Source organism: Rhipicephalus microplus, chromosome 4, assembly GCF_043290135.1.
Source record: "Rhipicephalus microplus isolate Deutch F79 chromosome 4, USDA_Rmic, whole genome shotgun sequence".
NCBI classification, from domain to species: Eukaryota; Metazoa; Arthropoda; class Arachnida; order Ixodida; family Ixodidae; genus Rhipicephalus; species Rhipicephalus microplus.
The window spans coordinates 84,686,780-84,701,909 of record NC_134703.1 but is presented as its reverse complement, the minus strand read 5'-3'; the positions used below and the strand labels follow the sequence as shown (position 1 = coordinate 84,701,909).

Sequence of the window (15,130 nt, the reverse complement as noted above, 5' to 3'; positions counted from 1 at the left end):
GCTCAATTGCAGCATTAAAGTTTCTCATGTGAAGAACCAGTCACAGCCTTAACATATTAAAGTAGCGCCCTTGGTAATTTTTTTTTTGCATAATAAATCATTGTACAAATCTTTTAGAATTTTTTAGGGCAACTTCACTACGCGACTTACTGAAACCCTGCACTGTGTGTGTGATGTGTGTGTTGAGTACCATGCACATTTCCTCCTCCTCTCTCTCTTTTTATGGGCGAAGCTCCTTAAAGCGGCACCCGTTCGTCCCTCGTAGTAGTCGTAGTGCGCAACCAGACTTACGTTTTTACCTGCAGGGTGGTGCCGGTGGGAGATTTCTCCTGTGCGTTGTAGTACATTAAAAAATTCGCAGCGTGCACGTTAACTAAAAGCTAAGTTCTACTGTCTCTTATTCTAAATTAGCAGCCGTTGGCATGTACATTTAGCACTATCTGACAGGAAAAGGTTGCTACGTTATACTCACTGGGCGTAACCTTCTTGGTTTTAGAAATGTTTAGCGAGCGTGACGCCGCAGTGCCATGAATACAGTGAACAAGTATATACCATGAACTCAAGGTGGTTAAAGGGGAGAAGTAGACCCGAAGCGCAAGCCGTAAGAAAGTGTGCGTGTTCCACCTCTCGTTTAGTCCTTGGAATGGCCGCTGGATGGCGGTGCTTTTATATGGAGAATATATGATGAAAAGATGCGAGATGGTGGTACTTGGAGTGTTGAATAGATGGACGAATGGACACACAAACAGATGCATGGATGGACGCATGAATGGACGCACGAACAGGCGCACGCACGAACGGTCACACAGACGGACGCATGGATCGTCGGAAGCAAGAACGAATGGACTGACGGATGCTTCGCCCCACTCTCTATTGTTCACCCCGTAGATATGCTGCCATTTTTTTAGTTCTTCATTCTCCTCTTTCCACGTGTAGAGTAGCAAACTGGACGCAGTCTAGTTCACCTCCCTAACTTTCTTAGATTATTTCTCCATCTGTCTCTTTTTGGCGTAATCAAACTCATGCTGGAAGCAAACAATAGTCTGGAAGGTCTTTCTTTTTGCGAGCAAGTATACTTATAATAGCCATCTTACCAACGCTCATCTTGAACGATATGCCTTCGTTGGAGACAATCGAAAGTACCTGCCGCGCTCACCTCGGCAGTAGGTATACTTACGGTCAGAGCAGGCCAACCCACGTGCCACGCCTACGTTGCCGTGATCTTCCGTTGTGGCTCGGTCGGTTTGCAGCACGCTTCGATACGTGGCGTACGAGAACAATTCCACGGTTAAGGATGTAACAGCACAGTTTCCAGTACATCGAATCTAATGGGAGCTCTGTCACAACGCTGGTGTAGAAAAAGGAATAATAAACGCATGCAGACGAGCACTGAAGAGAAGAAGAAGTGGGAACCCAGAAACGGCGTTCGGTGTGGTTTCTCGCAGACTGAACTGTGGTTGCGTTAAATGCAACGTTGGACGCAGTGCTTCGATTATCAGCAAAGGCGGTAACAGCTGGACTCCGCGGTCTGCTTCTGGTCTGCAAGCGACGTTTGATCTCGTTAGGCGGTTCTCGGTGCTGGTTGAGTGGCAAAGTACCGGATAGTTTTCATTTTTGCCTAGTATTTAGTGCGTTTACCATTATTTCATGCAGGATCATTTTTTGGCAGTCTTAAGGCTGTACTGATGTCGAGGAATTCTCCTGGTCAGGATCGTTCCCTGTGGAAGGCCTCTCTAGACAATGACCTTTCTACACAATGTGAAAAAACCAGTCAACCTTTTGACTGGTTTTTTCACAGTGGCGTGAGAATATTCCCGTGGCTCTGGTATCTTTGGCTGGACATTTTATTAAGCTGAATAACCCTAAGGCGACACAAGAACATCTTCATGCCATGACACTAAACTACCAGAGCATAACCGACGTGTGGCGGTTTGGTCACGGTGGCCTTGTATGTGAAACACCAGATCAGCATTGTGTAAAGAATCTCCTTAAGTGTTCTTTCTTTACTTCGATCCCGGTGAGTTCGTATATACCGCAACATCTCGCACGCACTTAAGGCATTGTGCGGGGGGTTGACGCACAACTAACCCCTGCGGAGACGCGCGAGAACCTCTCGGTGGCATGTGTGGTGGAAGTTTACCGGTGCAATCGACTGGTTGGCAACAAACGACATCCCACTGAGTCGGTGATTGTGACTTTTGCAGGTACGTCGTGCCCTTCAGAAATTAAAGAATGGTGATTAGTATTTAGAGTAGATCAGTTAGCGTCCCGCCCATCACAATGTCAGAACTGCTGGAGGTTTGGACATAGCTCTCGTGGCTGCAAATCGCAGGGTCGATGCCGTAGATGTGGTGAACGCCACTCAGATCAAGATTGTAAGGCCCAAGATAACTTGTGTTGCTTGTGCGATGGACATCACGCAGCCGATTTTGCAGAGTGCACAATGCGCCATGAAGAAGTACAAATTTTAGAAATCTTAGAGAAAAGGAGATGCTCTAGAAAGGAAGCCATCGCAGCTGTTAAGATGAGAGCTCATGTCTATGCTGGCGTTACAGCACGTCATTCATTTCAGGATACTAATATCGTGCAGGCTGTTGAGGTAGCGGTAGGACGAGCTATGGCTACAGTAATGGACCAATTAGTAGATATCATCTCCGAATGCATAGCACAAGTTGTCAGTAATCAAATTACTAAGCAGTTGATTCCAACTGCTCTCGGTAATCGTGGGCCCAACTAAATACTGACTGCCAGTGATGCTACTGCAGTATGTAATGATGAGGTGAATAACGCGGACAACATCAAGGGCTCCTCGGAGTGCATAACAAATGTTGACCAAGAACAAGCGTTAGACCTAAATGTGTCTACTGATGTCAAGCTTGATGCTCGGGCACGGAAACGCAGCCGGCCCCGTTGAACCATGACGCCTCAAGTTCCCTTCCGCCTAATCCTGAAAAGACTCCGTCTAGTAAAGTACTCAAGGAAAGTATTTTGGAGAAAGTTACCTCCGCAACATTTCTTACACCAAAAAAAGCGTCCCTGAGAGTTCTGCAGTGGAATTGACGTTCTCTATTTGCTGCTCTTACTGACTTAGATTTCCTGTGTGATAATATAAATCCCCATTTAATCTTACTTCAAGAATCTTGGATTGCTCCCAATACTAACATTCACTTTAAGAATTTTCATTCTTTTTTTTCCTAGATCACCCTAGGAGAGGTGGCGGAATAGTGACAATGATTTCGAACAAATTTTGCCGCAAATCCAGACTGATGTTAAAGCTCTTCTCCCCGACATACGCATTATTAGTTGTAGGCTTAACTCCCCGACTGGGCAGGTTTTGTCAGTAGTATAGTAAATGCTTCCTTTCCTTGAGGCGTACACGACACTCGGCCGTTAGGTACTTTATTAACCACGTGCGGAGGAAATATTTTACTAGCAGATGCCCTCAACGCCTATCATATTACATGGGGAGTAAAAACTGATACTTGTGGCAGCCGGTGGTCGTGTTGGGTTCAAGATAATTATTTTTCATGTCAGAATTTGAGAAGCCCAACATACGTATGCAGCCATACTACTTTAGCGCTGGATTTAACTTTTACAAGCTCCAGCGTTAATGTTTGATGTTGGTCAGTCGTTGATTGCGCAACAAATAGCGGCCATTACCGACATCTTTCGAAATAGAAATTCGGATAGCCTCATCAATCTCTATTACTCGTGCGCATATAAACTACTCGAAATTTAAGGATTCCTTCCTTTCTTCGCTGTCTTCTCTGTGAGATAATAGCACGATGCTGAAATATTGGAGCTTGTATTCTTTATTAAAAATTCCCATGAGAAATCTGAATTCGTGGTGTCATCAGTTAATCATAACTCGAATTCTCTTTGGTAGAATGACGATTGCTCGAGAGATTAGAGACGCAGGAAGGCAGCGTAGAAAAAGCTTTTGTACGATGAGTGCCCTCAAAATCGATATAAAAACCCCACCAGTTCGTTCGTGTTTTTAAACGTACAGTTACCAAGTCAAAAGAAGATTACGACAGGGGGAAGTTCAATTATTTTTCTGAATTTAAGAATAAAAATGCGTTATATGAATTCTAACGTAACGAGAAAATAATTCCACAGTCAATAAATGCAGACTCTATCATTTAGTCGGCCGAAGAAATGAAAGCTTCTTTAGAAGCATCTGGTAAGAAATTGGAGCAACGATTTTCTTGCTTATCATCGCCACCTTCTTCACTTGCAAAAAAGGACGAGGATTTCACGGTAGTTTTCAGGTATTAATTGTCGCAGGTGTTAGCTAACTTGTCACCAGCGGCTATGGGCCCTCATGGAGTACCGTCGGTCATGTTGAAAATAATGTATAAAGAGTACCAAGAGTACCTATTGGATATAATCAACTATTCTTTAAGAATGGCATGGCTCCCATTGGAGTGGAAAATAGCAAAGGTAATAATATTAATACTAAAAGTTCCGGGCAAACAATTCGTTTTGGATAACATTAGGTCCATTGCGTTAACCTCAAACTTTGTAAAATTAATTGAGAGAATCCTAAACGTTCGAATGACAAATTTCATCAATGAAAGAGAAATTCTGAATCCATCCCAAATTGGCTTCAAATTCGGATGCTCCATATGGCAGGTCCTTACAGACCTTGAAAATCGCATGAAACTAGCTAAGTTTGAAGGAAATTACGCTCGTCACTCTTGATAAAGTGTACCACAGTGCTGAGCCTATATTGTTAATCAACCAGCGGCACAACCCTAACTTCCCAAATTATATACAGTCATGGGCAGCAGAAGTTTTACGCAATAAAACGTTTTACTGATACAAAAGCGGCATCTAGTCTTCTAAATATGTTCAGACAGGAGGTGTCCCGCAAGGGTCCGACCTTTCAACGATGTTGTTCAATATCTCGATGAGCTCTGTACCACGGCACCAGGACGTCCACACTTAGGTGTATGCGGACGACATTGCATTTCTTTTTCAGCAGCAGAGGACGTTCATAAGCTATTTCAAATATTACAGTCATACCTATCTGCCATAGAAATGTGGCTTGATAGATGACATATGTATTTATATGTCAAGAAATGTTCTGTTTTAACATTTCCACTCAAAGACCCTTTTCACGTCTCGCTCTCTTATCATCTGGATCCTAACCCTTAAATAGTGAATGTGAAATATCTGGGGGTGATTTATGACCAATCAATGTCTTGAAAGACACACATTGAGTACATTGCAGCAAAGGGAGGTCTTGCGGTGGGAATATTAAGCAAAATTAGTAATAGTTGGTTAGGTATGCGGAGAAATATCCTTACCTAATTGTATGTATGTTCGCCCAGTGCTTGAGTTTGGGTGCATGTTGTAAGTGGGCGCGCCTGCTTACACGATACATCCTTTGGTAGTCATTGAGACAAGCCTTGAGACTATGCTTAGGTCTCCCTGAGTTTGTTGCAATAAAGGTCTCGTATCTGCAAGCTGGGACCAGATTGTCCATCTTAATAACGCTTTATCAACGACTACAAAGTTTTCCTACCTGCGGCATTATTCTTACGGGTGAAGCGGCAGCTGGGATCTTTGGATTCCAGAATTCTGAATCGTGTTATGCCGACGTTATAGATATACTGAAAGAACATTTCGGCGATAGTAACAGAATCGTGCAACAGCACTTGTCAGTGCTTCGCAATCTTCCGCATGTCAAGGCAGGAAGCAACATCTGAGGCCTCGGGCAGCTTTACGACTCTGTGCAGCTCAATGCACGATATCTCACTGCACTAAACGTACCAACGGTAACTTTCTCGGCAATGTTGGTTGGCATTCTACCAGAATCTTTGCCGTACGAGATCGTTCAGCATACATCAGAGCAAAGTGCAGCGAGACTTTAAGACAACATGAGTCTTCTACAAACACGTAGGATCCAGCATTGGCAGCTGCAAACTCAGATTCGGAATTAAAAGTGCTGCTCATGTTCATAAGTAATGAGTTGAAAAGTCTGGAGCAGTGTCAGCATTTTTCAGAACGACCTGTTGTTAACCACGCCCTCAGTCATCGTAGAGGATGAGATGGCAACACAAGCACCGCTTCGGTACTACACAGTGCGTCGTACAAGAGAACGAGTGATTTTTCTGCAAATCTACGGTACATGGCACACGCGCCTGTGACGCCAACCTCTCCATTTTTTTTAAGAAAAAGCAGCTAGATGAAGCCAACCGCTACTACAGACGCACGTCGCGAGATCACCTGGCACGATCTTGCAAAGTGAAACTTACGTGCTCAACTTGTCATGGAAGGCTCAGAACGAGTATGTGTGACCCTAACTACGTACGAAAATTGGCTACATCCGAAACGTCGTCACCAGCAGAAGCTTCAGACTGCACATCAGGGACCTTGCACTCAGTGATGCTATGCGGTAAGAATTTTTCAAATGGTTCGGCGAAGACGGACACAGGAGTGCACCAGCAGATTTTTCGCGCCTTTGTCGCCAACGATAACAGATAAAGGTATGTTAGAGGGGTCCTCGATGATGGAAGCCAGCGATCATACATCACAGAAGATCTAGCTGGAAAAATGCAAACTTAAGTTGCTGGGAGAAACTTGAGTTTTTTTTTACCACATTTGGCAGCGTTTCCCTAAGTTATGCAGAACGACTAAAAGTTGATGAAGTCCCCCTGCGGAGCCAACACCATTTTCAAATCTACATTATTCGAGCCATTGTCGTACGGGTTATCTGTGATGACATTCTTTCGCCGACAAGTGATGGCTACCTCATACAGAAGTTGCGTCGTGAACGGGAGGTTAATGCAGATGAAAAGAACTTTCTTGAAGCAGAGACTGAGACTGGTATGATTTTGTTGATTGGAGCTAACAATCTGTGGAAGGTTACTACAGGAGGAGTCATAAGAGGTACAGAAATTCCAGGATTGGTCGCAATCAACACAGTGTTCGTACAGACACTGCAACGGCCCAGTCGTCAAAATTACTCTCTCAGATGCGACACTAAGATAACTCTGTGTTCTGCAAGAAGAAGCGATCAGCGTAAACGACACAGTACCGCATATTCCCCAATCATTCCGGCAGTTTGAAGCAGCAGCCATCGCAGATCCAGATAAAGCACACTTCATGAGTCAATTTCGAGCTTCGAAGGAACGACTGACGAGCAAAATGAGACACAAGTAATCGCTTGCAAGAAAGATCAGAAACAGCCACTCAAAAATGACCGTGATGCCGTGCTGGCATGTTCACTAAATGTGGCAAAAAGACCACGGATGAAAGGTTTATTGGAGCGATACGCCCAGTTGTCCTGCAATGCATGGGGCAAGGTCAAGCTCAGATGCTACCTGAGAATGCAGCGGTCTATCGGGCAAACTGTTATGCGCCACACCGAGAAGTTGTAAGAGAAGACTGTTTGACTTCTGAGCTCCAAGTCGTGTTTCACGCTTCGCCAGCCACTCAACTACTTCTTTAATAAAAAAGTGAACCACAAGTCAAAGAGGAGCATCGAGGTGAGCCCTTCATTCACACTATCAACGCATCGAGGAAATTTGAAGTTTATTTCACGTGAATTCCATTGGTCGGCTGGTTCGTGTGGCAGATTTGCCAGAAAAGTGAAGTCTTCGTTGCTCGAGGCACTTGGAAAGAGCAAGTGCAGCTGCGAAGAAATGAAAAAGGGGCAATTGGAAGCAAAGGCAAATGACAAGCGAAGACAGCTCACCTATACGCATATGGACGTCAAAGAGACCCCTCCGATTTCTCCTTTGCAATTTCCTGTTAGACGTTCATACCAGCCTTTTCCGAGTCAAAACAACTACGACTACGAAGTTTGAAGCTCTCAGGACACTCGACGTGGCAGCGAGAACCTAAGATACCATCAGGACTAGGTAGACCTTAGGCTGACTTAATCTAGAGAAAAGCACCAATCAAAACTACGGGCGGTTCGCCTTGACCAAGCCCTCTGCAGTAGCAGTTCCCAAGTATATGGTGCAGTGATTTTCGCGGAACTTTACACTTGCAAGAGTGTTTGGCCTTTAAGACGAATCATACACGTCGACCCTGGTTAAGATGACATAACCCGAGCCTGCGGAAGCTCTTAAGGTTACCAGTGCAGAAATGTTTCGTGCAAGAATTGTTCAAGCTCGAGTTGTGCAGCTCTACTGGGAAGCGGGAGTATGTAAGAAAAGGAGGAATAAACGCGCGCAGGCGGGCACTGTAAGAGAAGAAAAAGAAGTTGGAACTCAGGCACAGCGTTTTGTCTGGTTTCTTCGCTGTTCGATAGTTTTCCTTTACCGGTAGAAAATGACGTAACACCCAGGAAACTAGAACAGCGAGCAACGTAAAATTAAGTAATATTTGTAGGTGTTGTCAAGGTATTGATTCTGCGTGTCTTTGCAAAGGGAAGGTTTTCTGCGTTGGGTGTCACTTCCGCTGGTCAGACAACCCATTCTTGTAGATGTTGTGAAATAATTAGTTTTTCGATTGTTTTCTTCTTCTTCAGCATATTTGAAGAATTTAATGCCTCTCACATTTGGCAGCATTATTTTGGAGTTCGCACTTTTACCATTGCCTATGCGTGTGTAGTTATCGCTGCATGGATGCTCTATAACTAAGATGAGATAACATTGGAATGCTATAGAATACTGCTAGTGATAGAGACCGAAGCATTAAGGCACTCAGGTGATGAAGGATGACTGACATCACCTTAGTGACATTAGGTCACTCAGGTGATGAAGGAAGAATTGTTGACGTTTAATCTGGCCTTTCTTCGGGCGATCAACCAATACGGCTCGTGAAATGAGTAGACGCTCGCTGAGAATTGAAGTTTTGCTGCTATTTTACGCTGTTATCCCAACCGAGTGCATCGATTCGCTGCACACGCTTCGTCGTGGACCCGTGTTTCGGCTGATAGCAGTCTGCCTTGAGCCCTAAAGTCTGAGCACGCCCCTTCAAGGTGCCAATGTCGCTTGAAGAGACGTACGTTTGTTGAGACCTTTGGCGCGCGAGAATCCCAAAAGCCAAGAGAGTCGTTTATTAGGCTTACGATTGGCAGGTAGAGAAGCGTCTGCTACATCTTGGCGCGCGTGTGCGCCTGTTGACAGGACGGATCAACTTCCTTGGAGAAGCTCCACCTTGGGAGTTGGAGGGATATCGCGGGCGTCGAAAAAGAAACGGGAAGAAAACGCTGTCTTCGTTCCAGCGATTTAGAGGGCGTTGGCTCTGTCTGGCCCACCGCTTCGCTACTGAGAACCGCTAAAGAAACAAAATCTCTTCCCGAAAGACTTTGAAAGTAAGACCGGTCATCGTCCTTTACCTACGCTTTCCGTAAAGCTCGGGAGCATGAACTAACAAAGAAGTCATCGTTAAGCTCAAAAAGCGTGTGCAAAAGATGACTCTTTTGCTAAGTTTACAAAAACCTTTAGGTTTTATTGTGAACGAACTGGGTTCCTTTTAGTTTAGTCATCTCTAAATAAAGGTGTAGCGTCATCATCATCGCGATTCATCATCATCATCTCTTCTAGCCACCACGCCGCGACCCTCGTGCTGCTCATGCCTTGCTCGAGCTGCGCGAAGAAGAGAACGAGTTCACGTGCCTGACTTTTTTTCCCTTTTTTTGTTGTAAAAATAGTGCAGTTATCGTCCATATTAGACTATATGTTCTCTTGGCCGAACCCCCAGAGTGGGTATGAGCCATGAATTAGAGGATACAAACAAACAAACAAACAAACAAATAAAGAAACAAACAAAGCTTGCCTGACGCTGGCAGCCGCTACCAATCCACTTTCGGCCTACGAATAAAGTGGCGAGTTTGGCACGACCCCGTCGGCATCGCCTCACGACATCGTCTCACGTCTCTCTACTCTTGCCGCTACAAAAGGAAATATCTTAATATCAAATCACTGCAACGCTTGGAGGCTCTGTGCACCTATTTGTTTAAACAAAAATATGCTTAACTGGAGTCAGTTTTGAGTGACTACGTCTGTTATTAACTTGTTGTGATTAATATGACAGATAATTTGCACAGCCGAGCCTCATAAGCACTGTGCAACCACGGTGCTCAACCACTACATATATCTTCACTTACGTATGGCAAAAAAAACGATATATTTTACACGTAAGCACCCTTGATAAAGGTATATTTAGTCAAGGCTCTCTGGAACTCTCTACATACGGCTTATGACAGCTACGTTACTGCTCGAGTAGCATATCAAAATGAAAAAAAGATGTGCAGTGAGATCAAAATAACAAATTACTTTGTCGTCATGGCCTGTTTTTTATGTGGTCAAAAGTTATCATTTTTATATTGCATATACATAATTGAGCTCTGACGCAGCACTCCGGAACAATCTTTTTTCAGTAAAGATATCCAATTCACATCTTGGTAGACATAAATGAGGAGGTAGGCCAAAGAGAGGGCAGTTATTATGTAAATCAGAGCAGCTTGTATGGTTTACATCTTATTAGGTAGTTCGGTTTACATCTTTACCTTTTTACCCCTTGTCCTGCCTGTTGGTCTCTGCCTGCTAAAATGCGAAAAGGATACTTTTTATGACAATTGTTCGAAAGTGCTGCATTATGGATAAAATTCACGTAGACATTATAAATATGATCAGCTTTGAGTACGTAAATAAGAACGGTCATGATGACAAACATTTTTTTTAAATGTTGGTGTATTTTTTATGTTGGGCTCAAGGCATTTGTGCAGCTCTGATAGGCCGTATGTTGAGCGCAATATTAGGAAGCCTAGATAGTGTCGGAATGCTCTCAACGTAGTCATTGCTGCTTCAGATAAGAATGCCTTCTTTTTATGATTGATTGATATGTGGACTTTAACGTGCCAAAACCACCACATGATTATGAGAGACGCCATGGAGGAGGGCTCCGGAAATGCCTTCTTTTTCTGGGTAGGAGAGGAGGGCGCCCACATGCAGTGGTACTGACAAACTTTCGTACGCATATCTGAAAGTGCTGCCCCGAAGTTTTGGTCTGGTGGCTAAGGTACTCGGCTGCTGACCCGCAGGTCGCGGGTTTGAATCCCGGCTGCAGCGGCTGCATTTCCGATGGAGGCGGAAATGTTATAGGCCCGTGTGCTCAGATTTGGGTGCACGTTAAAGAACCCCAGGTGGTCGAAATTTCCGGAGCCCTCCACTACGGCGTCTCTCATAATCATATAGTGATTTTGGGACGTTAAACCCCACATATCAATCAATACCTGAAAGTGTGCTACCTGAATTTTGAAATTTGCGTTCGCGATCAAGTGAGGTGACTCTCGCTGACCATCTTTTTTCCTGACGTCATCACGCTGCAGTCAATACAAGAAGTTATTAACACGTCATGGCCATCATTTTCTTACAGCGAAAGGTGTGTATGGCTAGGCGAAACAAAAAAAAAACTCTTCTCTACGAGTAAAGATAACGGTCACCATAGGCTTCTCTGTTAGTGACATTATTCGTCTTTTCGCAGCTGGGCCGCTGAGTTCGGTCGCAGCTCTTTCAAAGGAGTGGCTTTGAAAAAAAGAAAAATTTGTAAACAGCGCACACGTTAATAGAAAAGACACCGACACCTGTCCTTTTGACGTGCCTCTTTTTTTTTTTGCACTTATTTCTCTGCGATTTCTAATGCACACAAAATCTACCACCATTACCTCAGGCGAAGCGAATTCCGCTTCGCGACGTCACGGAATGGTTGTTACGCTGAACAGAATGCAGAATGACAGAACACGGCACAAGCAGAAATTTGAAGTTTATTTCCTAACATCAGAGAGTTATCTCCATACTATACAGAGCACACTTCGCAAAAAAAAAAGACACAGAGACAAACACTTGATGCTGGAACAACGTAATACTAACAGCGTGTCCAAGTTTCAAGTAAACAACAACACATGCGTCGCATCTTCTTGAACGTTTTCAGCCGTCAATTGTGATATCACAGTTTTTCAATGTTCCAAAGAGAATGGTGAACGTCACAAGAGTCCTAACACAGCTTCCTGTACAAACAGTGCGTTGTTTTTTATTTGTGCACTGTACCACGGTTCCCGCGGTGTCATTTTTTTAATAAAGGATGGAATGATGATGCCATGCCTTCTGCGATTTCGCAAAGACCGTGCAAATAAAGTGATGATGAGATAAGGTACACGGAACAGCTTCTTCTGACCCGCGTAAGTTTTGTTCAAAGCATGCTTTCACGATTAGCGGAGTGTAATAGTTGCTGACTGCCTGAAGCTAAAACTTCAATTTTGATTAGTATCATATACTCTTCATAAACAAATTGTTATCCCAATCCATGACCATTACAATCGCGTGATGGTTTACTTTCACGATATGTCTAGAAATAACGGAAGCAAGAGCATTATCCACTGGAATTTTTTCGTATAAAGACTCGTCCTTGGGGAAAGCCCTGGACGAGTTAGGAGCGTAATACGACGCGACAGATTGATACAGAAGCGCTGAACCGCAATTATTGAAATATTACGCTAGTGGATTGCTTTGTTTCTCGGTCAATAGTGCTTTTCTTATCAAACTTTATTGATTTTTTCTCGTAATTCCTTCACTGATGTAGCGTAATTTATTTCTTTAACCAGTTAGTGTTTCACTCAATAAATATAAAAATAGCTAACGGAGTTTTCTTGTTTTTATAATGTAGCCGTTTGACTTGCGCAGCGCTCATTTAAAACCGCATGTTTTACTATATGCTACTGTATTCGAAATATTTGAGACAGGCTGTAAACAGGTGAAGTAAACGTTGCGTTCTTGGTCGTTTTTTTTTTCGTAAATGGGCACTATACAGTGGCCTATATATTTGTCGCGTTTTCTTATATTTCTGCGACAACTTTTCACTGCTGTTTTGAAACGCAATGTTTAAGCCATATCTCGGGAATTCCACCATAGCGTTATTTTTTTATTCTTTCCGGAATCAGTAGCTGGATAGTAATGTATAGTGGAGGCTCTTTTGACATTTTGAAATATAAATATAACTTATCTCTCCTCTATTTGTTATAAAACGGAAATTATCAGTCACATTTTTTGGACTCGAAAAGTCGCAGATAATTCACTTCATGCAGACATTTTCGTAATATTTTTATTGCAGTGAACCACTGACTAAAACGACTACCAGCGTATATGATCAACGGTAAGGTTCGGATTTATTGGGTTGTTCTATGTAACAACGAAATCTGCGTACCAGGATTCTGAGAGTTGGACTTCCTGAAAACCAAGTCCTGCAGCAATATGGTGGCTTAAGGCCAAGACATTATTGGTAGAAGATGAGGCGACTTCATGGTATGTAACGAGAAGCCGGCTTTACAGTGTTTTTACCCATGTGTTTAATCCTCTATTTGAAATTCATGCTGGCAAGTTTTCTTTATCCGCTTAGCGTAATGCTTATTCGCAGAAGTCCATCTTTTATATATATTGCATGAAACGTAAATTCATAGCAGCTAGCTGGACATTGTATCATTTTGGCTGCATATCATTTTCATTGTAGCAGAAAGGCTGTCTTTACAACGAAGTATATTTTATCTCTTCATACATGTACGTTTTTCGAAAAACCTCTCACGGAACATCGCAGTCTTCCTCGTACTAACGTACCATACAGGAGTACTTCGCATACTTTGCGGAGATGTACCGAAACAAAATTGAAAGCAGCGAACGTCACGTTCACGCCATACCCACTGAAGCCTTATAATGTATGGCCATCACGCCGGCTTGGAACATTAAAATGCCGATGTCTTAACAGATGGACGCAGTGATTGCCAGTTTGGCGGTTACCATGATATGTTTAAAATATAAACAAGCTTAAAGTGCCCTTGTAAACATTTAGTCTGGGTTGCCAATTTTTTAAAGTTTGCAGTATATGTACAACTGTTACGGCAATGTCTGCTTTCACTTGGGGTATGAAATAAAGTTTACGTACACTTTAGCATAGCTGATTTTGTAACGTTTTGGCCGCTCAAATCTGTGCGACATGTAGTGTGCACTTTTAGGTAACTTAAGCTAACGCATTCGTTGAATGACTGTCTTACGAAATCAGTGCTTATTAATCAAGTGCATCAGGCAGTAGCACAAGACAGCTAAAAAAACTACTGAATTTTCAGTCTTCCTTCGACAAGTGATTCAGAACGAAAAAAAATTTGTTGCCGTACTAGACATAAACTCCAACGAAGCAAGACAAATTGTGCACAAAATGGTCATTCGTAAATGCTTGAACAAAGTATGGTTTCGGCTTACTTGACAGACAGTATGTAAAAAAAAAGTCGATATTCCCAGACTCTGACCAAATAGATAGTGTTTAAACGGTTTCCAGTGTGAGTGACAGAAATGAAAATGTATGTTCCTTTCCCGCACTGTTCACGCAGTTTGTTGTACTGCCCCTGCCATTATTTTTTCCCATTTTGCACTTTATGCGTCGACAATCATGTCAATCCTTGTAAATTATCACCAGTGAAGAGGACCACACTTCATAAAACTGCAACCCCGAGTAGGATCGACAATGCAAGTAGAAGAAACAAGAGCGATTTGTAGGCTGGTTTCCGTATCTAACCACTTCGCAGCACTGTCCAGAAAGGGACGATAACTCGACGTATTCGGCCCTGTCCTTTTCGTAATGTCGCTTTCTCTCCTTTCGCGATGGCTCACTCGTGCGCTCAATCCACCTTGTCAAGAGTTCAATCGGGAGGAACCGCCCATTGGCAATACCGACACTGTGTGCGATGTAGTACTTGGCGGACAGCGTCCTTCGTCGCTTCTCACACAATTGTCTGACGATACTTGAGCGGAGGCGGAACAACCACGCATTCCGACACGACTTCTTCCACACTCGCCTCGGCGCACAAGGTGGACGGCACGGCAACGGCGGACACGGCGCCAGCCGTAGAGACCAAAGTGGGCACTGATTCGGTGAGCACGGCTCGAGTCTGTCCTCCATTTCTGGACTGGTAATTCTGCGGTGAAGGTCGTCCGAGCGTCGCTTTCTGCAAGTGGTAAAAAGAAATGGTGTAGAATCAAAGCGCAGCAGGGTGCATCCGGCTGTTACAAGAAATAGAGGCTCATGTATTATAAGGTAACCTAGTGGTAGCCGTGTTGCGCTGTTCAGGTCGAAATCTCAGCATTCAAGACTGTACGCCGTTGCCTGAACGTTGTATGACATG

The 15,130-nt window shown here is 43.6% G+C and overlaps 1 protein-coding gene and 1 long non-coding RNA gene across 2 annotated transcripts in view; one reads left to right on the top strand and one right to left on the bottom strand.

The window, feature by feature from the left end:
• The window catches only part of LOC142814453 (uncharacterized), a 316,344-nt gene that overhangs the window by 296,090 nt on the left and 5,124 nt on the right, over nucleotides 1-15,130 (top strand). The window lies entirely within an intron of this gene.
• Nucleotides 11,711-15,130, bottom strand: part of LOC119172765 (cell surface glycoprotein MUC18) — a 231,070-nt gene continuing 227,650 nt past the window's right edge. Inside the window, exon 13 of the mRNA XM_075893213.1 lies at nucleotides 11,711-14,953. Within this exon, the coding sequence (XP_075749328.1) occupies nucleotides 14,729-14,953 (225 nt within the window). The 3' untranslated portion in view covers nucleotides 11,711-14,728. The remainder of the gene's footprint in view (nucleotides 14,954-15,130) is intronic.